This window comes from Phacochoerus africanus, chromosome 1, assembly GCF_016906955.1.
Source record: "Phacochoerus africanus isolate WHEZ1 chromosome 1, ROS_Pafr_v1, whole genome shotgun sequence".
NCBI classification, from domain to species: domain Eukaryota; kingdom Metazoa; phylum Chordata; class Mammalia; order Artiodactyla; family Suidae; genus Phacochoerus; species Phacochoerus africanus.
The window spans coordinates 15611849-15638948 of NC_062544.1; the positions used below are offsets into that span (position 1 = coordinate 15611849).

The 27100-nt window shown below is 37.3% G+C and overlaps 1 protein-coding gene across 2 annotated transcripts in view; it reads right to left on the reverse strand.

Annotated features, from left to right (window-relative positions):
• Positions 1–27100, reverse strand: part of RNF145 (ring finger protein 145) — a 63013-nt gene that overhangs the window by 19681 nt on the left and 16232 nt on the right. For both annotated transcript variants that reach the window (XM_047779217.1, XM_047779249.1), the window contains exons 4-6: positions 12763–12854; positions 3340–3575; positions 611–786 (exon numbers count right to left, since the gene is read on the reverse strand). In XM_047779217.1, coding sequence (XP_047635173.1) covers positions 611–786; positions 3340–3575; positions 12763–12854 — 504 coding nt within the window. The remainder of the gene's footprint in view (positions 1–610; positions 787–3339; positions 3576–12762; positions 12855–27100) is intronic.

Below are 27100 nucleotides of genomic sequence, written 5' to 3' on the forward strand. Positions count from 1 at the left end.
AACTATAAAATACTGTGATATACTCATTATACCATTATTTGACTCTATCTCAATATTGAAGCAAAACATGACAAATAACAGGACAGAGTAAAAGCGTATAGCTAAGTCACAGGGTTTGGACTCAGATGGGGTTTGAGGTTGCACTCCTGCTTCTAGCACTGTCCCCCGAGGCAAGTTACTTTTGGTACAGTTTCCTCTGCTCTAAAATGGTACCTTTCTCACAGGGTTGCTATAAAATTAAGTATGAAGAAGTGTTCACTAGTGCGGCTGGTACATATTAAATACTCAAAAAAAGTGACAGTTATTTTTAGTAATGTATTTTCTTTTTCTAATAATTTAACTTGAAACTGAAAAAACATTTTTACAATTTGCTACGTGCCTTTCCACAAATCATTTGCTGCACTTTGGTCCACAGTGCAGCCAAATATACCACCATTACTATATTAGTACCTCCCTGATTTGCCAGACCTATGAATGAAAATCCTATCTTAATTAAATATGTAGCACTCTAACACAACTGACAAAAGTTAATTTGTAAAACTTACTATGCCTAGATCAAAGTTTTCTCTTCCTAAGGTTACATTCTGTATCATACACGCTTATTAAGTACCTTGTCAGGAAAAGGAAAAGAAGCCTCTCTCGTGATGCGGGCTGATCTCGAGTACTGAAATAGGAGTAAATCTGAAGAGCAAATAAGACGAGCCAGAAAACCATGAACAGTACAGGGACTACCAGTTGATTCCACAGGGACATTCCCAAGGCTAGAAGGCCATATACCTCCACTACCTGAGGAAGAAAATAAGATAGGAAAACATCTTGTATCACCACAATATACACTTTTAAACACAAAAGAGTTTTACTCTAAAGTACTTAAAGAGAAAAACTAAATAGCTTTTCTTTTTTTGCAGGATTGTTTCAGCTAAATTCCTCAGAAGCTAGCTCTTAGGAAATATCGTAGTGTTTTTACACCACTGGAGTAAAAAAACCATGGTGTTTTTTACACTGGTTTTGCATTATTATTAACAATTGACACACTCATCAAATGGCAACAGTGAACTGCCCTAACAGGGCAAGGATAACATTAAAATAGTCACATTCAGAGTAAAACCATGTAAAGGCAGTTTGAGGAGGCTTGGTAAACTTACTCATGTCTAATCAAAATGATCAGGACTGGCATGAACAAGGCACTACCGCCTGAGGTGCTAGGACAAAGGGAAATGTAAAAGAATTTGCCAGGGTATGTTCAGGAATGTCACACATGAGAAATGGTTTGATGGAAGACAGAATAATCAATCATTTGAGAAGTCTACTCTATTGTGGAGCAGAGACAGTTGGCAAGTCCTTTCCCCCAGAAAAATCAATTCCCCTTGCTCTTACTGCGTATTTATCAAACATTTCTCAAATGACCTGGTCTGTCAAGTATATTAACACCAGCAAAAAAGACACAAATAAAAAAGTACACTAAGCTTCTGTAAGTCAACAGATTCTCTGTCTAGCTTATAAAACAATCTCTTATGAGACTGATTAGGAGGAATTAATTCTTACAATCTGATTAATCCTAAGAGTACAGATGTAACCAAGTTTCTAGAGTTACTAAGCCAGGGACCAGAGGCTAGTAACACAACAGGGTACTGCCAGGTAGGTTACAAATGTTAACCTAAGAAGCCAACCAGTCCTCCTGGAACTCTCAAGATAATATCAGAATGTTTCAGTAACTCTAAAGACCTTAAATTAAAATACATCAAATTGCAACTTGTTTGGGTTTCTAATTAATATCTACTTCTGGGTAATAAAGATCCAGAAGTATCAAGTTTAAATACACTGACCTGCAGGTTATTCTAAATTTACATTTTTTTCATCTGTAAATCAAATATTTTTTTCTAAAATGGAGTCGAGACTAACCCCTATTTTTCCTCAACTAAAAAACACTGAAAGAAAAAGAGAATTGCCCAGTTAGCTGCAAAGTTATTATTAGCAAACTGATCATTGAGAAGTACTTTTCCTCCTTTCCATTAAAGGAAGAGACCACTAAAAAACCTGATATTTTCCATTTCTTGCCTATCCATTCTTTCCAGGTCATGAATTTCATAACCTGTATTTTATTTTCAACTACAATCCTAGTGATACATGAATCTCACAGCAACCAAAAAAGTAAACATTTCATTGAAAAACGGAGGTTTTGTCCTTACGGTGATTAAATAAACAGTATCCAAGAAATATTTACTGAGTATCTACTGCTTCTTACAAATAAGGGTAGCTCTGTAAGACTGAATTCAGATAAAAAATACATAAATTTGTCATTTTGAATCTGAATAAAACAACCCTTCCCCCTGAAGAACCACTTTCAATAAAGAATGCAAATAACTTCATCTTCCCTGGAAGATGTACTTTCAGGAAAGTTGCCCAAGTTAATTGTTATGTAAGATGATGAAATCAGTAGAATCAGGCTGAGGCCAAGAGCTTAGGGAAATTTTTCTGGAAAATCTGCCCCTGAGGCCACAACAATAGCAACAAGGAACCCTTCACTTAGTACTATCAGTTTGACCAATCTGAAAGCTTCCTGTACCTTAAGGTCATATGCACAGTATAGAGGCAGAAGAGAATGCCCATTTTAATACTCTCTTCATACCCATGCCAGTTTTAAGATCTATTTTATACACTGAAACTTACTGATTAAATCAAATAGAATTATTTATGTCCTGAATACCTACTGTTTGTGTCTGAGAGTAACCTAAGAACAAAGACTAAAAAAAAGCTGGATAAACAGAAGGACATTCTGTTGGCAAAATCAGTTCAAGTATCATATCTAAACGAAATCTGTCAGACCACAGCCCAAAACTATTTAACTTCTCAGTTCAAATAATCAAACAAATGTAAGGAAGAAACTGTAATCAGAGTAGGATTATCATCAGGGAAAAAAACTGGCTTTGACGTCTAGGTATTCAATTCTACATTATTCTTGTCTTTGTTAAGTTACCACTGAACATTATCTGCCTGGCACTGAACTCATTCAAGCCTCACTATTAGCCTATGTGTTAAGTACAATGTTATTATTAGTTATATTTTACAGATACATGAACTTAAGGGACTAACCCCAGGTTACACAGCTAGTAAGCAGCAGCACCAGAGTGAAAACTCAGTCTGCTTCCAGAGAGGAACACACTTCACTCTACTGCTTCTCAAGAGAACTTAATAAAGAGTCTCAGATGCTTAATTGGGTCAAAAATAGTTGCTATTCTGAAGCGGTCAAACTTAATGTTAATGTGACCATGAGTGTAAATTATAAGAGAACTAAATCTTTAACATGCTCTATGTGGAATTTTATCTACATTGTCTTACCTGAACCAACTCTCTGTATGCAGACTTGGCAAGGTTATAAGGTACTAGAAGGTTAGACCCAAGAAAATAGAGAACTTCCAATCCAGTAAAAATCATAGCAAATTTGTTGATGATAACAATTGTTTCCAGAGGAACAAGGCAGAGGCGTGCTAGCAGAGGAAGCATGTGAGCTGAAAAAAGCCAAATCTGCTTTGTTTTCATGACACAGGAGCATAAAGTACACACCACCAACTGACCTAAAATGGGGAGAAGAATGCATTTAATTTTGAGATTTGGTATCCACAAAGGCAAAAACAAAAACACTGTCAGTAAGGATGATGACACAGCTTTTGAAGATGTCTAATTAGCATCCCTTGGATAATATTTTAAAGTTTTAACTTAATCTGACCATAATTACATACTCACATGTTCTGTGACTTCTGAGCACAAATTCCTTAGGATTGACTTGAAAATAACAGCACAAAGATCCATTGTCTTTATTACATTCCAGATGGTATATATAACATGCAGAAAGGTTTTTTAAAATGTATTTTCAATATTTTAACAATTTTTAACAATTCATTTACTACCAAATATATTTAGCTCCTTTTACAAAGGCCCTCAATATTGAAATGTTCTGGTCTAGAGGTGGAAAGTATAAAATCCAAGAGATACAGCTGTCCAAGATCATGCTATAATGAGATTTATTCTGAAATTTTCGATCTTTAATTACTTTTACAGGCTCATGAAAGCCTTTCCAAATGACTCAATAATGAAAGTTAGAACTAAAACGTTTAAACAACAAATTCTTCTCACAGAGGATTAATCATATATGATTATAAAAAAGTTAGGAATACAGAGAAATAAAAAAAGAAAAAAATCTCCATCTCCTATAATCGTGTTACCCAAAGGTAGCTCTGTCAATGTCTTCGGTTCATTAAATAAAGTACTGAATGTAAAGCCTTAGCACTGCATCTGAAACCTAGTTAGTGCTCAATAAAAGGCATTCACATGATTTGTCACTTTTTCAGATTTATTCTACACATGTGAACATACACAAATGTTTTAGACAAAGGGGATTATAGTGTACATACAACCAGCTTTTTTCATTTAATACATATTATGCATACATCTCTATAGTAAATATATATACTTGGGTTTGGGGGTAATTACTTAACATATAATGACATAATATTAGATTTAGTTATCTTCAAATATTTCATAATTAGGAGTTCCCATTGTGGCTCAGTGGTAACAAACCCAACTAGTATCCATAAGGAAGCAGGTTCAATCTCTGGCCCCACACAGTGAGTCAATGATCCAGTGTTGCCATAAGCTGTGGTGTAGGTCAAAGACGAGGCTTGGATTCCACTCTGTGGCTGTGGCATAGGCCGGCCACTATAGGGGTCTGATTCGACCCCTAGCCTGGGAACTTCCATGTTGCAAACCTAAAAAGACTTCTTAAAAAATTCATGCCTATAAAAAAAAAAGCTTGTAAATTTATGACATCCTTGTATAAACTACTTGGAGCACATTTCCTAATATTTTCTTAGTCTAAGTTTCTGAAAGGGATTACTGAGCCAGACGAAACATTTTTTATGGCTTCTGACACACACTGTCAATTGCCCTTAGAAACAAAACACCCAGTGTACAGGGTCCCCATTTTCCCACTGACTTGCCAGCAGTAAAAATAATTTAAGAAAGGGAAGGACAAGGAATTAACATTACCAATAAATCTATAAAAGCTTTTGCAATGATTTGGTGAAATGCTTGTTCACATCCTTTGCTCATTCTTATGCTGGGATCTGCAGCCTTGTGTTGTTTGATCAAGATATGAATCTCCTTTGTCATGTGCCTGTATTTTCCCAATGTGTCACTGGAATATTTTAATAACTTTTCTCTCTTATAGTAGGGAAATTTTTATTATAAAAAGTCAAGCCTATCAAGCTTTTCCTTAACTGTTTCCTACTTTCAGTGCCATGGTTAATTACACTACTCCCCCAACTCAAGATTACACAAGCTATCACCTAAATTTTCTAGTATTCTTTAGTTTAATAATTAATATACTTGGAAATTGTCTTAGAATATGATAAAAAATAAAGACCTAAGTTTGCTTCTCCAGATACGGAGTCAGTTGTCTCAAAACTAGCTATTGGAATCATCCAGTACTTTCTCTTTTTTCTTTTCCTTTTTTTGCTTTTTAGAGCCGCACCTGTGAAATATGGAAGTTCCCAGGCTAGGAGTCAAATCGGAGCTATAGCTGCCAGCCTATGCCCCAGGCACAACAACATGGGATCTGAGCCTCATCTGTGACCTACACCTCAGCTCACAGCAATGGCGGATCCCTAACCCACTGAGCAAGGCCAGTGACCAAACCCACATCCTCATGGATACTAGCTGGATTTGCTTCCACTGCACCACAACAGGAACTCCTTATCCAGTTCTTTTTGAAATGCCACTTTAGTATTCTCCAAAATCTTTTGTATGTATTTGTGTCATACTTGCTATTTTTTTTAGTGATCTACTCTGATGACAGTATCACACTACTCCATTTCTCTGACTGGAAAAGTCTCCTTTAATTGCTCCTCTCAGAATTTCTCAGAAATTCTTGAACATGCTATCTTCCAAATTAATTTATAAATCAGTCATTTTCTTCCTTCTTGCCAATGAAAAGCAAAACAATATTTTTGTGTTCTATCTATATTGTTAGAAGAATACAAAAATGGAAGACCATTTATACACAAAGCTGAACATTTATTAACAATCTACTATGCTGTAACACAAAGTATTATTATTATTATCCCACAAAGTATTATTATTATTATTTTTTAAGGGCCACACCCAAGGCATATGGAGGTTCCCAGGCTAGGAGTCCAAACAGAGCTGTAGCCACAAGCCTATGCCAGAGCCACAGCAACATGGAATCCAAGCCGCATCTAAGACCTACACCACAGCTCACGGCAAGACTGGATCCTTAACCCACTGAGTAAGGTCAGGGATCGAATCTGTGTCCTCATGGATCCTATTCAGATTGGTTGAGCCACGACAGCAACTCCCACAAAGTATTAATATTAGTCTTTAAAGAACTGATGTTCAAATCACATGAAAAATATTCATAAGGCATTTTAAAAAAGAAGAAAACTCATAATAATAAAGAAAACTGAGACAAGTGGGCACCCAGTGATACAGGTCAACAAAATTTTAGGGGACAGAAAACAAAGATGTACAGGCAACTAAGTGTGGTTTTAGCCAGACCACTACTCTTTCCCAGCCCTGGGAAGAAGGCAGAAGTTTGCTCTCTGGAGATGCTGAAATAGGCTCCTGGATACCATGCATAGGCCAGGAGAGATGTGAGGTGCAGTGCCCAAAAGAAGAGATTATTATTATTAAAAATCTGCACCCAGAAAGATGAGATCTCTCTAGCTCTCTCAAACACTGCTGCCATGCTCACTGCCACCCAACTCTAGTCACTGAGACCAGCTTCCCCTAGAGGGGACAGAAAGATCCCTCCTTGGGTAAACTGACCAAGTCCAAATGAAAAGACCTATAATTATGCACACTTAGGAGTATCCTCAAAAACCTGAACACCAACCATGAAATACATTAGTTGGTAAGCTTTAACAAGGTTCCAATCAACAACTCAGTAACTCAGTTTAATACAAACGATCACACAAGGACCTCAGATATTTATGTAAAACTCTTGGTTTAGCAGCCTCGGATGGGGTCTAGGCATCACTATTCATAATTTGTTATTTAATATAACCAGGTGATTCTAATCCAGGCTTAAGAAACACTGCTGTCCCACATAAGATAAAGACCAAAACAAAAAGAAAAAAAGATTTCAGGGGAAGTGAAGAAAATGCAAGGAACAAAAGAAAGCCTCAAAGTAAACAATATATCTAAGAAATCTAAATGACTGTCACAAAGAAAACAAACTCTAGGATATTAAAAACAACAAAAGGGTTGGAAGATAAAGTTAAGAAATCTCAGAAAATAAAAGACAGAGAAAGAGACATAAAGAAAATAGAAGAGTAAGCTATACAGTAGAAATTGGCACAACGTTTTGTAAATCAACTACACTAAGAAAGAAAGAAAGGGGAGTTCCCGTCATGGAGCAGTGGTTAACGAATCCGACTAGGAACCATGAGGTTGCAGGTTCGATCCCTGCCCTTGCTCAGTGGGTTAACGATCCAGCGTTGCCTCGAGCTGTGCTGTAGGTCACAGACGTGGCTCGGATCTGGCATTGCTGTGGCTCTGGCGTAGGCTGGCAGCTACGGCTCCGATTCGACCCCTAGCCTGGGAACCTCCATATGCCACGGGAGTGGCCTAAGAAATGGCAAAAAGACAAAAAACAGAAAAAGAAAGAGAGAGAGAGAGAAACGAAGAAAGAAAAGAAAGTAAGTTAGGGGCTCAATATGGGAGGAAACATTCAATTAACAGGGTTTCTAGGAAGGAGCAAGAGAGAAAAGAGCATAGAGAAAATGATGGTGAGTTGAGAGAGGCCTCTGGGGACTGATACCTGAGAGTAGAGGGTTGTGGTGTGGTAAAGAGCTGATTTTCATCATAAAACTGTGGTATTTCTGGACTTTTAAAAGTAATTATACTTCTTTGATTAAAAAACTACCTAAAACGCCAAAAGAAATAAAGTATTTATGGGAAATGCTTTAGTACTAGGAATGATTAGGAATTTTCATTCTGGCATATTTTACTTTCACTGTACTCACAGCTACAATATTTAAATTTCCTTGTTCAGCATGATGTAAACTTCCTCTAAGCTCTGCAAATTCCCATAAGTCTAGGCCAGCACATTTAATGTTCAGCAGTGATTACAGGCTTCATTTATCTACTTCACAGCAGAGTATGACTCACATGCTATGATTCTAAGAGAAGACTACTCCTGCTATTTAGGCAAAAGAAGGAAGGAGTTAGTGTTAGCGGGAATCTTTTCTACACTGCTCCCAAAGAATAGGAAGCTGTTTAACTGGACATGCTGATTCCAAACGGACAAATCTAAATAAATCAAAAAGAAAACGAACTCTTTGGATTTCAATATTCCACTATAAGAAATAACTCCAAGAAATGTGTAACCCTAAGAGTTGATGACATATTCAAATTACTTAGTTTTTCATTAAAAGCTCATTAGTGAAATTAAAGAAGAGGAACAGAAAGTTACTTTAAAGTCAAAGTCTAAAGAAAAATGCTGCTTAATAGTTCATGGATTTTATTTCCAATTAATTGAATCTTAGTTGAGTAAACACACTGTCATAACCACTGACAGGGAAAATCTAAGGAAATATACAGATTTATAATAAATTGCAACAATCACAAAATAAAGAGAACACTTTATGAGTTTTCTAACCTAGCAAGTATTTTCATGCTTGGATGTTACCATTATGGAATACACCAACTCACAGAATAGAGCCACTAAGTGACATTATTTTGGAGCCCTACTGTCTGTGAAGAAGAGTATTCTCCTGCACCTAAGGCAAGTCTCATAATTTTTCTAAACTTGCACAGGTTACAGCCTCAATCTAATAATAAACAAAACTTTGAAACTGATTCAAAGTTGTGGCTTTTCACCATCACATCCAAAAGAATAAAAGACCTAGGAGTAAACCTACCTAAAGAGACAAAAGACCTGTACTCTGAAAACTATTATAAGACACTGATGAAAGAAATCAAAGATTCCATCCACAAATAGATGGAAAAACATACCATGCTCTTGGATTGGAAGAGTCAATATAATCAAAATGACTATACCACCTAAGGCAATACACAGATTCAATGCAATCCCTATCAAATTACCAAGGACATTTTTCACAGAACTCAAACAAAATATTTTCAAGTTTGTCTGGAAGCACAAAAGGCCCAGAATAGCCAAAGCCTTCCTGAAAAAGAAAAATGGAGCTGGAGGAAACAGGCTCCCGGACTTCAAACTATACGACAAAGCAACAATCATCAAAACTGTATGGTACTGGCACAAAGACAGACATATAGATCAGTGGAACAGGATAGAAAGCCCAGAATTATACCCACGCACCTATACACTGAATATACAATGGAGAAAAGACAGCCAGTTCAATAAGTTGTGCTGGGAAAACTGGACAGCCACATGGAAAGAATGAAATTAGAACACTCCCTAACACCATACACAAAAATAAACTCCAAATGGATTAAGGACCTAGATAGAAGACCAGACACCATAAAACTCTTAGAGGAAAACATAGGCCAAACACTCTCTGACATAAACCACAGCAACATCTTCTCAGATCCACCTCTTAGAGCCTCAATCTAATAATAAACAAAAACAGTAAAACAAAAATAAACAAATGGGACCTAATCAAACTTCAAAGTTCCTACACAGCAAAGGAAACCCTAAACAAAACGAAAAGACAACCCACAGAATGGGAGAAAATCCTTGCAAATGAAGCCACTGACAAGGGATTGATCTCCAAAATGTATAAACTTCTTCTGTAGCTCAATACCAAAAAAACAAACAACCCCATCAAAAATGGGCAGAAGATCTAAACGGATGATTCTCCAAAGAAGACATATGGATGGCCAAAAAACACATGAAAAGATGTTCAACATCACTCATTATTAGAGACATGCCAATCAAAACCATGATGAGGTACCACCTTACACCAGCCAGAATGGTCATCCTCAAAAAGTCTACGACAATAAGTGCTGGAGAGGGTGTGGAGAAAATGGAACCCTAGTACACTGTTGGTGGAAGTGTAAATTGGTGCCACCACTGTGGAAAGCAGTATGCAGATTCCTCAGAAAACTAAACATAGAACTACCATTTGATCTAGCAATCCCACTCCTGGGCATCTATCCAGAGAAAACCATGACTCACAAAGACACATGTTCTCCAATGTTCACTGCAGCACTATTTGCAATAGCCAAGACATGGAAACAACCTAAATGTCCATCGACAGAGGAGTGGATCCCGAAGATGTGGTACATATACACAATGGAATATTACTCAGCCATTAAAAGGAACGAAATACCAGCATTTTTAGCAACATGGATGGATCTAGAAACGATCATGCTAAGTGAAGTCAGCCATACAATGAGATACCAACATCAAATGCTTTCACTGACATGTGGAATTGGAAAAAAGGACAGCATGAACTTCTTTGCAGAACAGATGCTGACTCAAAGACCTTGAAAACCTTATGGTTTCCACAGCCGACAGTTTGGGGGATGGGGGGAAGTGCTGGGGTTGTGGGATGGAAATCCTATAAAACTGGATTGTGATGATCACTGTACAACTAAAAATGTAATAAATTCATTGAGTAAGAAATAAAATAAAATAAAGTTGTGGCTTTTCCTCTACTCTAGCTCGGCCTCCTATGGCATCAGAGAAAAGCTGTAATTGTGAGAGGGAGTGAAGAGGTTACAACAAACTTCTTCCTCTTTTTCTGCCAGCACAACCTCATGCTCTTCCTGACTGACTGAAGCGGGCAGAGAGTAAGGAGAAGGGGGAAATAGGGAACACTTACTCCACTAAGTTTTTAAAATAAGGCGTTGGTGCTCCCTGGAGTTGGAGCGTTTACAACAGATCTCCTTTCTCTGGGGCATTTTTTAAGAATTCTTCTGACTGCTCCTATCACCATGGATCTCTCACCTGCAGTACCCTTGATGTTTGTTACGTACCCTCCTCTGGCTGTTTTTGGTTCTTTCCTCAGCTCCTGGGAATCTGGAAGTTCAATCCTTGTTAAATCTCCTCATCCTTTAAAGGGGCCTCCTGGAAGGACCTAAGGCAATCCCATAGACTCTTGGGGCCCTCATCTAGTCCACAGCAAACTAACATCCTTTGCCTACAAATATTAGATGATACAGGAGAATCCCACAAGAATTCTGACCCCATAGTCATAAACCCAAAGGCCAGTCAGCCCACTGTTGGCCTTTACATCAGATTGGAATGATAATAGTAACCATATATAATGTTTAATATTCTGGAAACATCATTTTATAAGGAAAAAGAAGGAAAAATAATTAACAGTATATTCTATTTAACCTAATATATCCCAATTGATCACATACATTCAATCTATATTAAAAAATTAACAACGGAGTTCCCGTTGTGGCGCAGTGGTTGACGAATCCCACTGGGAACCATGAGGTTGCGGGTTCGGTCCCTGCCCTTGCTCAGTGGGTTGACGATCCGGCATTGCCGTGACCTGTGGTGTAGGTTGCAGACGGGGCTCGGATCCCGCATTGCTGTGGCTCTGGCATAGGCCGGTGGCTACAGCTCCGATTAGACCCCTAGCCTGGGAACCTCCATATGCTGCGGGAGCGGCCCAAGAAATAGCAAAAAGACAAAAAAAAAAAATTTAACAACACATTTTGCATCTTTTTTGTATGAAGTTTGAGCAATCGGGTATTTTACACTACAGTACACCTTAATTTGGACTAGTCACATTTCAAGTGCTCATGAGCTACTTGTGGCTTGTTTCAAATGGTGCAGCTCTAGATTTTGCAGGCCTAAATCAGATACTAGTCTGCACTATCCCTTTTAAGCCACAAAATCCATGTGACTCTCCAAATGGTCCACCACTAACTTCCTAAATGTGACAGGCTGGGGAGGTATTCTGAGAAAACAGCTCTCCAGAGAAATCCTCCTTTAAACTCCAACATTCAAACTCTTAATAACCTCTGCATGGGTAAGTTTAATAATCACATACACGTTTTCTCTCACTTCCTTTTTTCCCGCTCTGGCATGGCAGCGTCTGGAAATTCACTTTGGAATATATCTGCATGGTTAGTGTCCTAGCAAACACTTTTGTTTTAAACATCCCACTACCTGAATATTTCAATCAGGCTTTTAACAAAAATAAACAACATTAAGACATTTTAGTCTTACAAAGTAATTATTAGCTTTATTTAAAAACTAATCTTCCCAAATACTTAAACAAAACACAAGCAAGTACAGGCTATATGAGATTACAAACATGTAAAATAAGAAACACCTATGTACGGGAGAAAAAGACTAATAAGAAAATATAACATTTGAGCTCCCATTGTGGCACACCGGAAACTAATCTAATATCTATGAGGATGCAAGTTCAATCCCTGGCCTCGCTCAGTGGGTCAGGATAGGGTACTGCCATGAGCTGCGGTGTAGGTCACAGATGCAGCTCGGATCCTAAGTTGCTGTGGCTGAGATGTAGACCGGCAGCTATAGCTCCGATTTGACACCTAGCCTGGGAACTTCCATATGCTGTAGATGCAGCCCTAGAAAGCAAAAAAAAAAAAAGAAAGAAAGAAAGAAAGAAAGAAAATACAACATTTAACAATGGCTATATTTTGAAAGAGTCAAGAATAACTTTGAGTATTCCAATATTTTTTTGTATTGCATGTGCACCAATTTTATACCATAGTAATTAAGACTGGTTCATTCCTACCTACACTTTTCCTTTTTTTATAATAACTTACCTATTAAGGCTGTGGTAAACCGATTCATGGACAGGGGTTCTAAATACATGGGTCCTTCATAGGCTGACTCCAGTTCACTCCGAACGTAGTCCCTAAATAAGTAAAATGGTTAAAATGTATTAGATACGTTCCAAACACATACGGGAGAGAAGTAGCTAAAGCACAGTATTCTTATAAAAAGCACATTATGTTAATAACACTTCTCTCCCCATCTATACTTAGGAAAAATTTAGGTACCAAAAATTACAGAGGGATGGCCTTCATCTCCTTCTTCCATGGCTCTGGAAACAGAATTAACTGAAATTGAATTTTACTATGCAGAGAAGCAGCCAAAGCACCACTTCATGGGATTTTCTTTCTTCCCAAGGCCTTATTAAATAATTTATGCCCAGGAAAACACCAGCTGAGATGCCATCTCTCAACCCTATTACTTAATTGACAATACCTAATAATATTACATTAAATTTCCCCTCTTTTAGCTAGCTTCCACCATCCCTATCTTATTTTTTTCAAAATTTTGTCTCCAATTATACTTAATTAGTTACAGGTAAAATCAGAAAACTGACTTGTGGCAAGACAATCCTTAAAAAGTCATTTTTTTAATGCATTTTATTGAAGTATAGTTGATTAACAACATTGTGTTTCTAGTATACTACAAAGTGATTCAGTTACACATACATATATTATTTTTCATATTCTTTCCTCTTATCGTTTATTACAGAATAGTGAATATATATAGTTCCCTGTGTTACATGGTAGGACCTTGATGTTTATCTCTAACAGTTTGCATCTGCTAATCCCAAACTTCCAATCCATCCCTCTGCCACCTCCTTGGCAACCACAAGTCTGTTCTCTCTGTCTGTGAATGTTTCTGTTTTGTAAACAGTTCATTTGTGTCCTATTTTAGATTCCACAACTAAATGATATCCTATGGTGTTTGTCTTTCTCTTTCTGAATTATTTCACATAGCATGATAATCTCTAGGTCCATCCATGTTGCTGCAAATGGCGTATGTCATTTTTTATGGCTGAGTATTGTTCACACACACACACAAATATCTTCTTCATTCATCTTCAGTGGACATTGAGGTTGTTTCCATGTCTTGGCTATTGTAGACAGTGCTGCTATGATCACTGGGGTGCATGCATCTTTTCAGAGATATAATTCTGTCTGGATACATGCCCAGGAGTGGTAGTGCTGATCATATAGTCCTACTTTTAGTTATTTGAGGAACCTCCATACTGTTCTCCACAGTGGCTGTGCCAATTTACATTCCCACCAACAGTGCAAAAGGGTTCCCTTTTCTCTCCACACCCTCTGCAGAATTTATAGTTTGCGGACTTTTTAATGATGACCATTCTGACTAGGTAGTACCTCATTATAGTTTTGATCTGCTTTTCTCTAATCATTAGCCATGTGGAACATCTTGTCATGTGCCTGTTGGCCAGCTCTATGTCTTCTTTAGAAAAATGTCTATTTAGGTCTTCCACCTAGTTTTTGATTGGGTTATTTTTCTGTCATTGAGTCGTTTAAGCTGCTTGTATATTTTGGAAAGTAATCCCTTGATGTTCTCTCATCATTTGCAAATATTTTCTCCTAGTCTATACAGTGTTCCTTCTTTTGTTTATGGTTTCCTTTGCAGTGCAAAAGCTTCTAAGTTTGACTAGACCCCATTTGTTTTATTTTTGCTTTTATTTTTATTGCCGTGGGAGACTGACCTAAGAAAACACTGGTACAATTTATGTCAGAGGATGCTGTGCCTGTGCTCTCTTCTAGGAGTCTCACTGGGTCTTGTCTTATGCTGAAGTCCTTTAAGTCATTTTGAGTTTACTTTTGTGTGTGGTGTGATGATGGGTTCTAACTTCACCGATTTAGACACAGCTGTGTCCACTGCATATTCTTGCCTCCTCTTTGGAAGATTAATTGGCCAAAGGTGTATGGGTTTATTTCTGGGCTCTATTCTGTTCCACTGATTCGTGTCTGCTTTTGTGCCAATATCACGCCTTTTTTATTACTGTAGCTTTGCAGTATTGCCTGAAGTCTGGACAAGTTATACTCCCTGCTTTGTTTTTTTTCTTCGGGATTACTTTGGCAATTCTGGGTCTTTTATGGTTCCATACAAATTTGAGGATTATTTGTTCTAGTTCTGTAAAATACGTCATGTGTAATTCAATAGGAATTTTATTAAATCTGTAGATTGCTTTGGGTAGTATGGCTATCTTAAACTTAATTCTTCAAATTCACGAGTATGGAATATCTTTCCATTTCTTCCAATTATTTGCAATTTCCTTTATTGTTTTGTAGTTCTCAGCATACAATTCTTTCACCTCCTTGATCAGGTTTATCCCTAAGTATTTTCTTTTCTGATGTGATTTGAAAAGGGATTAAAAACTGTCACTTTCAACTCTACAGGGAATTTATAATTAGAACTACAACATTTAAGTACGCTACAAATCTATTTTGAAGTAAGTTTTTAATCAAATCTAATATTCCATTTTAAATATAACTGACTTAACATTGATTAATGAGAAATAACATGATTTAAGTAGTGGCCAAAGAGCCTTCACACTTGGAGAAAACAGAATTTTTAGGGCAGAGGCAAGAAGCAGAGGAAGACATAATTTAAATTATTATCAATAAGTTCCATGGTAACAGAACACAGTTGTCTTAAGTTATTCAGACATCAAAGTATGGAAATTTGTGTAAATAAATTCTGCTTTTTTTTTCAACTGCTGAATGCTTTATTCCTTGTGCTTCAAAACAGTTCAAATGTTTCCAGTAATGCTGGAAAACTCATATGACTATATTTACTTTTTCCATGAAACTACTTCCTATTAGGCAATCAAGCTGAATTCCTTTAGCATAACAGCCAAACAAGAAATGACCCTTACATAATAAGCAGGAAAGTATTGCCAAAAATCAAAATTAAAAACTAAGATAAAAATTTTAAAGCAGTTTTGGGAATGATTATTTTAAAAAAAAAAAATCAATGAATGACTAGGCTTCTTGAGTGATTTAGCAATTCTCCTCTAACACTCAATGATATTTCCAACAAATAATGTATTAGCAGTCTCTACTGAAAGAGAAGGCCAAATTCTTAAGAGGAATGATTCTAATGCAGTGGTTGTCAATCAGGAGTTGAAACCTGTTTTAAAGTAGAGAGAGACAAATGCTACAGAGGTGCAAATTACATAGGTTAGTAGAAGAAACCATCAATATAGTCATTATATATTATATAGTTTTAGGATAGAAAGCTAAAGAATTAAGGGAATTATGAAGTTTCATTATAAAATACACATAAATACCACTTGTGTTTACAAAATCTTTGAAAATGCTATTAAAGAAATAGATTTACATTTAAAAGAGATCAAACTCTGAGTCCTAGTACTATCTAAGCCTTTAAAACCAAATAATTTCTTTTTGGCCATAGCATATCCCTCTCAAACAGATCGAGTTTAAAAAGAGGCCAGGGACAACCTATAAAGACAGAAAGCTTGCTGCTTGCCAGGGGCTGAGGGGAGGGAAACTGGAAATAAGTGTTTAAGGGTACCAGCTTTTATTGTGGGGTAATAAAAACATTCTGGAATTAGATAGTGATAACGGTGGGATGCACAACATTTTGAACATATTATGCCACTGAACTGTTCACTTTAAAAGGTTAATCTTGTTATGTTAATTTCACCTCAATAATTAAAAAAAAAAAGGCGGGGGTGGAGCCTACAAGAGAACTATCCCCAAGGGGAAAAATAAAAACGTGACCCAAAAGGACCTCAGTTCCAGGAGCTCTCCCATGTGAGGGCCAAGGGGAGGAGAGAGCAGCATTGGGTTCCCTGTCATGTTTTCTCTCACATGTTTGCTTTTGTCACCTAATTATTGGTGTTTCACGAATTCAACAAGGAACCATGAGGTTTCGGATTCAATCCCTGGCCTCACTCAGTGGGTTGAGGACCTGGCATTGCCATGAGCTGTGTGGTAGGTTGCAGACGTGGCTCAGATCTGGCTTTGCTGTGGCTCTGGCATAGGATGGCAGCTATAGCTCCCATTAGACCCCTAGCCCCATATGCCCCGGGTGCAGCCCTAAAAGGACAAAAGACAAAAAATAATAATAATAAATAATTATCAGTGTTTCATAATAAAATTCAGAAAAGTCAACATTATCAAGAATCTCTTATTGCTGAAGCATTTGTTAAATGTTCTGCTTTACTTCCTAGCCTACTGTAGTTTACTCTGGTTTTTTTTTTAAGGGTCACACCCAATGTGGACGTTCCCAGGCTAGGGGGAACTTCAGAATTGAAGCTGTAGCTGCCGGCCGACACCACAGCCACTCAAACACCAGATCTGAGCCAGGACTGGGACATACGACACAGATCACAGCAACGCCTCAACCTCATGGATGGTGGTCTAGTCTAGTTCATTACTACTGAGCCACAACGAGAACTCCCTACTCCCTTTTTTTTTTTTTTGGCTGCATCCAGGGCATGCAGAAGTTCCTGGGCCAGGGATCAGATGGAACCTGCACCACAGCAGAGCAACCAGAGATACGGCAGTGACAAGGCCGGATCCTTAACACACTAAATCCACCAGGGAATGCCAGTTTGCTCTCTTTTTTAAAAGTCTTTTGTCTTTCTTTAGTCCCTTACCTTAAAGTCTAATTTCACATAACAAAACTTCTAAGGCAAATTAACATTCTCCATACTTTAACCCAAAGAGAACTTGCTAAAAACATGTTGCCAGCACACTGCTATGCTCTGGGAATACTGAAGCAGACAAGAAAGATATAGCTGCTGTTAGGATGAAGCTTACAAACCAGGAGGGGAGCTATACATTAAACAAACGCTTATCCTAACAATTATTTAATTACAACTGTGACAAACGCTGTTATGAAAAAATAGAGAATGTGATGATTTTTAAAATTTTTATATTTATGTCAACAGCTCTATTTATTTAAAAACTATTTTCATTATCTTTACTTCTAGATTCACACTTTTCCATTAAGCTAGTTCTTTTTGCATTTTATTTTACCTATTTTTACTTATTTTACCTCCCACCTACTTCATAGGGTCATTACAAAGGGTTTAATGCAACAACTTCCTTGTCTTTATTCTACCCTGTATTTCTTTGTTGTTTTTTTTTTTAAGTCTCCTCTTAACTTTCTAATTCTTTTTATAACTACCTTTTAGTTCTTCTGCACTTTTCATATTTCATTACTCTGTAATTTGCTGAGACTATAGGACACTAAGGGACATCTACATTTTAGAATCATCATCAACCTTTAGGCTTTAAGAACAACACCCTGATGTTAAAGTTCCCTGCCCCCGAGCGCTCCCTCCTCTGTGACCCTAGGAATAGCTCTCTCAAAGCTGCAACCTCCCCCAGGACTGCCCAGCTTAAGCCACTGGATCAGTCATCCCACCACAGACATTAACATCTTCCCTGGGTACTTTAGAGCCTCTCTCCTTTGCTCAACTCCTGTCTCTCAAGACCATCTTCAGCATCTCTCTGCTTGGATGACTCATAATAAGCCCCATCTCAGGAAAGACAGCTGGGCCTAGAAAGCCTGCAGGCCTCTTTGGACCCACTGAGCTTGGCCTGCCAGATCGAGGGCAGTGATTTTGGTGAGGGCTAAACAACTTGTCTTGCCAAGCAGCCACTACTCTACTGTCCCTTCTGAGAGAACAATCTAGGCACTGCATTCCAAACTATACAGAAAAACTGGGGGGCGGGGCATCAACAAAGATCTCTAAGTTATGTATACTGTCAGAGGATCTCATGCTGGCAATGAAAACTCTTGGTTACTCAGTCTTAACAGAGTGGGTCACAGACAACATTAAACACACACACACAAACACACACACACACACACACACACACACACACAGACAAGAAAATAAGCCTAAAAAGGACCCAGAGAAGGAATTATTCAAATAATGAGTCATTTTAAGCCAAAACTTAGTCCAAGGAAAGAGCCATGAATTTCCAATTTTTAACAGAATTTTCTAACTATTTTAAGACTGAATCACATGAGATGTTCAAAAGTAGTATCAGAATTTTTCAATTTAGAAGATTTAAATAGTAGAATGTATTAAGCTGGTCAGAGGCAAGAATTCCTTCCTTCCACTAGTAACTGGAAAAAAACCTCCTTCTTAAACCCCTCTTTTCATTTGAGCAATTTCTGCAATGCTGACAATCAACCCTGAGTACCAATAAGCTAAACACTTTGAAAATCCACTTATCTGTATCTCCTATGGTAGTCTACTCTCTTTCCACTGCAACTGTTTGGGGGCATAAGGAATGTGTAAGATATATAAAAAGAGCCCCCAGGGACAGGTTCCGAATTCTTGTTATAGAGAAGCATACAAGTTATAATAATAATAATAATGAGTTCCTGTCGTGGCACAGTGGAAACTAATCCGACTAGGAACCATGAGATTGTGGGTTCAATCCCTGGCCTCACTCAGTGGGTTAAGGATCCAGCATTGCTGTGAGCTGTGGTGTAGGCTGTGACTGTGGCGTAGGCCTGTGGCTATAGCTCCGACTGGACCCCTAGCCTGGGAACCTCCATATGCCGCAGGTGTCACCCTAAAAAGCAAATTAAAAATAAATAAATAAATAAATAAATAAAACCTAGAAGCTTATTAATTCAACTGATTGACGACCTTTATTTTTCATAGTCTCTTAAGCAACCTGGCTGAGTCACCGAACAACCTAGGAACAGTCTGTACATTCAGGCCACTTGAAGTTTTCAAACACTATTAATTACAAAGAAATTTAATCATTTCTACACAGAACAAAGTGGTGAGCCTTCCAAGTTATCTTTCACAATATGTGCAAACAAAAGGCTCTGCTCAATTTAAGAGATCCTAGATATGGAGAGGTTCAAACACGAGTACCTACCACACTCTCAGCACTGTGCTAGCAATCTCAACAGTTCGTTTCCCCAAGGTCTCATTGTTTAAATCTCCTCTGCCACACTGCCACCCTGCTTCTCTCTTCAGCTTCTTCCTGACCACCTACTAAATATTTAGTACCTAGACCTGATAATGCTCAAAAAAAGAAAACACACAGCACACTGAAATGGGTCAATTTTATCCCTGTCAAAATTAAAAGTTGAGTATATAATGATAAAATTCATTTCACAATGCCTTTATCTAATAAGCAGCAGTTCTCAACTGAGGAAAATTTTGTTCCCCAGGAAAAAACATTTGGCAATTAGGGATACTTTCTGGTTTCACAATTGTGGGGAAGGGATGCTCTGCGATCAGTGAGCAGAGACATGGTATCATCGACATCCCAGAATGCCTCACAGCAAAGAATGAAAGAAACCCTCATCTACAGCTTTGAATTTTACAAGCGTTCATAAAATGAAGAACTAGCTACCTGTATCCAACACATACATAACTCTTGGAATAGTTTTACTTGAAATCATAGTTACATACCCAAAACAAGGATGAAAAAGAATATACTTGCATCGTTTACAGCCCATGGGCTCTTAAGTCATATACATACAAAACTGATATATAGGTTCATAAAACCAACAATAAAACAAGGAATTTAAGAATAATGAAGTCTAAAAATTTTAGAGGAAAACACTTAACCTTGATGTAAAACCATGACAATATTCTCAAAGAAATGGTCATGTCAGTTAAGTTTTTCTTTTTTTCCCTATAATTTGGATTGTCTCAATTTTAAAGTAGGATTGGTACTGGAAAATATATTCCTTAGATAACTCAAAATGAAAAGCATAGTTTAGAATTTTGAGAATTAAAGACCCTGACATTTATCAAATTCTGATGAATTCAATTAGAATATTAATATTAAATGTTCATGCTACATTAACTGAGCCTACGGATTTTCTATAAAGTTTAAGTCTTCTGAATTGCAGGGTATATCCACTTTATAGACATATTTGTTTTTATTCACTTAAGGAAAATCAGCTTCATTATACCTTGGAGATACTGTGGGTTCAGTTCCAGACTACCACAATAAAGTATCACAATAAAGAGAATCACAAGAATTTTTTGCTTTCCCAGAGCATATACAAGTAATGATTACATTATACCGTAGTCTACTAAGTATGCAATAGCATTATGTCTAAAAGAAATGTACATACCTAAATTTAAAAATACTCTGTTGCTAAAATATGCTAACCATCATCTAAGCCTTCAGTGAGTCAATCTTTTTGTTGGTGGAGGGTCTTGCCTTGATCTTGATGGCTGCTGACTGATCACGGTCATGGTTGCTAAAGACTGGGGTGATTGTGGCCATTTCTTAAAATTAAGACAACAATGAAGTTTGCCTTACTGAAGGGCTCTGGCTTCCAGGAAGGAATTCTCTGTAGCATGCAATGCTGTTTGACAGCATTTTACCCACAGTACGACTTCTTTCAATATTAGAATCAATTCTCTCAAAATCCTGCCCCTGCTTTATAAATAAGTTTATACATTATATAATATTCTAAATCCTTTTGCTGTCATTTCAACCATCCTCAAAGCGCCTTCACCAGGAGTAGATCCCGTCTCGAAAAAACATATTCTGTGCTCATTCATAGGAAGCAACCTATCAAAGTGTTGGGAGACTGCAACAATTCAGTCACATCTTCAGGCCCCACTTTTAATTCTAATTCTCTTGCTATCTCCACCACATCTACAGTGATTCCCTCCAGTGAAGACCTGAACCCCTCAAAGTCATCTATGAGGGCTGGACTCATCATAAAGTTGATATTTAGACCTCTTTCCATGAATCACAAATGTTCGTAATAGTAGAATGGTGAATCCTTTCCAGAAGGTTTTCAATTTATTTACTTTGCCCAGATCCATCAGATGAATCATTACCTATGGTAGCTATAGTCTTAATGGGATGTATTTCTTACATGATAAAACTCAAAAATCAATATCAAAATTACCCCTTGATACCATGGGCTGCAGAAAAGATGCTATGCAGGTTTTGTGGTTCCATTTATAGAACACAGAGTAGATTTTAGCATAATTCTTAAGAGTCCTAGGATTTTCATAATGAGCACTGGCTTCAACTTAAGAGTCACTAGCTGCATTAGCCTCTAAGAGAGTTAGCCCGTCCTTTGAAGATTTGAAGCCAGGCACTGACTGCTCTTCGCTATAAAAGTTCTAGACTGGATCTTTTTCCAACATAACACTGTTTTGTCTTTACTGAAAATCTATTCTTTAGTGTAGCCACCTTCATGAATATACCAAATTTTATGTGTGTGTGTGTATATATATATATATATATATATATATATATATATATATATCATCTTCTGCGTAACTTGCAGCAGCTTCTACACCAGTACTTGCTGCTTCATCTTCATGTTATGGAGATGGTTTCTTTCCTTAAACCTCAAGGACCAATCTCTGCTAGCTTCAAATTTTTCTTGGGCAGCTTCCTTACCTCTTTCAATCTTCACAGAATTGAAGAGAATTAGGGCCTTGCTCTGGGTTAGCTTTGGTTTAAGGTCATGTTGTGGCTGGTTTGGTCTTCTCTCTAGACCACTAAAACGTTACCCACATCAGCAACAAAACTGTTTCGCTCTCTCTTCATGTGTTCACTGAAGTATCACCTTACTTTCCTTCAAGAACTCTTCTTTTACATTAACAAGTGGGCTAAATGGCACAGGAGGCCTAGTTTTCCTCCTATCTCAGCTTTCTTTTTTTTTCTGTCTTCTTAGGGCCACACCCGTGGCATATGAAGTTCCCAGGCTAGAGGTCTAATCGGAGCTACAGATGCTGGCCAAAGCCATGCCACATCCAAGCTGAGTCTGCATCCTGCACCATAGCTCACAGCAACACCAGATCCTTAACCCACTGAGCAAGGTGAGAGGTCAAACCCACGTCCTCATGGATACTAGTCAGGTTCATTAACCCCTGAGCCACAATATAAACTCCTATCTCAGCTTTCTACATGCCTTCCCCATTAAGCTTAATTATCTAGCCTTTGATTTAAAGTGAGAGACATGTAACTCTTCCTTTCACTTGAACAATTGGAGGCCACTATAGGGCTATTAATTGGCTTAATTTCAACATTGTTGTGTCTTAGGAGATAGGGAGGCCCAGGGAGAGGGAGAGAGATGGGGAAAAGCCAGGCAATGAAGCAGTCACAACAAACCATCTATTAAGTTTGACATCTTATATGAGTGCAGTTTGTGGCACCCTCAAACAATTAAAACAGTAACATCAAAGATGACTGAACACAGATCACCATAACAAATATAACAATGATGATGAAAAAGTTTGAAATACTGTGAGAATTACCAGAATGTGACACATGACATGAAGTGAGTGAATGCTTAGAAAAATGACACCAAAAGACCTGTTCAATGCACAGTGGCCACAAAACCTTGAATTTGTAAAAAAAAAAAAAAATGCAGTAAGGCAAAGCCCAATAAAACAAGTATGCCTATACATGTATTAAAGGAAAAAATAGACCCAGCTTTTTAAGAGTTTATGAAATGTTCAATATTTGCAAACGTCTTTTTCTACAGCCAATTTCTGAAGTACCAAATTAATTATTTAAATTATCCAGGTATTAATTTTCCTTCTCAGGACAATACCACCCTCTACCTTGATAAAACTAGAGTGGAGTGAATGCTGGAAAATATTTGTAAACCAAATAATTGCTGGAGTTCCCATCATGGCTCAGTGGTTAACGAATCCGACTAGGAACCAGGAGGTTGTGGGTTCAAACCGGGCGTCGCTCAGTGGGTTGAGGATCTGCCATTGCCATGAGCTGTGGTGTAGGTTGCAGACGAGGATAGGATCCCAAGTTGCTGTGGCTCTGGCGTAGGCCGGCAGCTACAGCTCTGATTGGACCCCTAGCCTGGGAACCTCCATATGCTGCAAAAGCGGCCCAAGAAATGGCAAAAAGACAAAATAATAATAATAATAATAATAATAATAATAATAATAATAATAATAGCTAATGGACTGGTGTCCAGAATAAAAAATCCCTACAACTCATTTTTTTTAAAAAAGACAAATAACCCAATTACATAATAGGCAAAGGATCTGAATACACATTTCTATAAGAGAAATTTACAAATGGTTAATGAACACATGAAAAGATGCTCAATATCATTAGCTATCAGAGACATGCAAGTCAAAAGCACAATGAAATATCACTCCACAGTTACTATGATAACTATACTACAAAAGACAGATAACAACAAGTATTAGCAAGGATGCAGAGAAATGAACCCTCATATGCTGCTGGAGGAAATGTAATATTGCAGCCACCTTAGAAAATGGTCTGGTATTTGCTCAAAAGCTTAAACATAGATACTATGTGATCCAGCAATTCCACTCCAAGATATTGGCCTCCCCCCTAAAAAAATTTTGTCCACAAAAAAATAACTACTATTCACAATATTATTCCTAACAACCAAAAAAGCAGAAACAACTCAAATATCCATCAGTGGATGAATGCATTAATAAAATTTGGTATATTCATACAACAGAATATGATTTGGACAGAAAAATAAAAGTACGGACACAAGCTACAACACAGATGAACCTTGAAAATATTCTAAGTAAAATACGCCAGGAACAAAGGACCACATATATACAATTCATGTACATGAAATGTCCAAAATAAGCCACTCTCTAAAGACAGAAAAGATACTGACATGTGCATAGGGCTGGGGGGAGGGACTGGTAGGAAATGCAGAGGAACTGCTGATAGGTACAGGGTTTCTTTTTGGAGTGATGAAATGTTCTAAAATCAATGAATGTACTCAAACCCGTCAGCTGTATACTTTAAATAGGTATGTGAATTTTATCTTAATACCGTTGGTTTTTTTAAAGATACTTGGTTATGAAGCTGCCACATGATCGCTTCTCGGCCTTTTGGCTAAGATCAAGCGTGCAGCTGCCACATGAAACCTGAACTATTACATTTTAAAACTAAAAAATTCAGCCTTAACATTCTATAAATGAGACATTCAAGACTCAATATTTATTAAATGTGACATTTTGTTAATAATTCACGGATAACAGATCTTTGCTAGCCTTTTTTGAGAGGGTACCAAATAGTGTAAATTATACTAAGATGGGAAACACTAAAATATGCCCTATCTTGACATTTGTTAATTTACTCTCAAAACTAACTTCCTAAGATAGATACTGTCTTACCTCACAGTTTCAAAGAAACAACTTGTCAAAGCAACATATTTACTACGTAGGAAAACTATTTCATACCCTACTGATCCTAAAACTAATTTTCTTTCCACTAACCATGCTACCTCCCTAAGAGGACTAAACTAGGAATCAGAAAACCTGAATTCAGATTAAAGTCTAGGACCATCCCTTCCTAGCTGTTTGCCCATTTGAGTTTTTTCATTTGTAAATCCCAAAGGATTATAATAAGGATTAAAATGAAATAAAAAGCAAGAAACGTTTTTGCACACTGTCAAACTTTAATATTTTACTGTTTAAAATAAGTAAAATGTCCTGATAATGAAAATAAACTGTAAACATTGGAAAAAACATTCCCATAAACTAAAAGTAAAAAAGCTGAAACTGTCAAAGAGAAATAAACGATTAGAAAAAGGCTTTTCTTTATCTCTGACACTGTCAGGGTCCCCTTTATCCCTCCATAACAATTGTGAACTCGCTAGAAAAGCCTAGATGATAATACCACAGATAAAAATAGAGTGACATGGTTTCAGCCATCACTACATCACTAAACCATATGGAAACCGAAAAACTCTAAGGTGAAAGTGCAGGTTCGTTGTTTTTTCACCCAGAATTATACTAACAAATAAAGGTAACAACTTTAATGGTTCTACCATCAACTCTGAGATTTCTTCGGTTGATCACCAAACTCCCATCAATTCTAAAAAGCTATCGTCATACAGCTATACCTGCCATGAAAAAAAACCATTTTTTGAAATCTAATGACACAGGAAAATGCTCACAAAACACTGCTACACAATAAAAGCAAGACATAAGAAAGTTGGTTAAAATTCTCTGAGCATTTACGTCATGTGTCAGACACTGTGCTTAGAGTTTTTTATATGCTTAATCTTAACTGAATCTTTACAACAGCCCTTGAAGAAACTATCAGCATTTTATGGAGTGAAAAAACTGAGACGCATCTTTCTGATAAGTGATCCTAAGGTTACAGAGTAGTAAATAAGGAACATGGAATTTGAAACTATCCAATCACCCAGCCATTTTCCCAAAACACATAGACTTTTTAGGTGCTGAGGCACTCATTTACACACTAGAATGGTGACTCAGGAGCCCACACTCTAACTCTGCATTATACTCCCTAGATATCATTTCTGTTTAAAATGAATACATTAAAATAAGGAAATGTCTCCACCTTGACCTTGTGCTCAGATTCAGAGGTAGCTGAGGAAGGCCAGAGGAATAGACTGTGTCAAGGTTTGGGACTGGTGGTCCTGAATGGGAGGATACCATGTGGTCTGAGTCATGCTGATCCTTGGACTCTAGACTAGACTCTGTGGAGAAAAATGCTACAGGAAAAGGCTCAAGTGGTTTCCGTAAAGGAGGCTAGGATACCAGGACATACTTGTGTGACACAAAATTAGAAAAGTCATTGTCTACACTTTAAAGCAGCTTGATTTAAAACACTGTGACGATTACTAGAAATGCAGCACTACTTTTGCAGCCCCATATTTTGCAATTCTGACATCAGAGGACATACCCTGGACAAGGACAGCAGCAGAAGTTAAAGACGCCACCCTCCAGGTACCATTTTAAGCAAAGGAAATCAACCAGACAGGAACAGAGGAGAGTTACGTGTGAGAAGATTGAGTTTCTAGGAAATACTCTGAAGACTTCCAGAAATAATTAGATGAAATAAGGAAGTACTGCTTCAACAAGAGAGACCGAGAGTCAGTGATTATTAGTAATTTTTACTCTTGTATCCACTGAAGTGGTGAAAACTTGAAGGTATTAGAAAACTGAAAGGAAACATGAGAACTTTAACGGGTCTATCTCTGAGTGGTATAATTTCAGGTGATTGCTACTGCCTTTAAACTGTATTTCTCAAAAACTATCTACGGTGAACAGCGTAATTTTATAATCGGGACGGGGGTGGGGCGGTAGGTTTTTAAAAAGTCATCCATTCAATTCTAGTAATATAAAAATTCTATTTCTAAGATTAAATTTCAAACCTACACCAAAATCTGTGTTTAAAACCTCTAGACAATTATATCTGGCTATATATGCAAAGTAACTGCCACTCTTCTAACTTCGAGTATATTTTATTTCGGTTATACATTTTGATCAAAATAAAGGAAATATTATACATGCAAATATATTCTACCCCATTATATTTATTGTATGGCTTTTGGTTCACC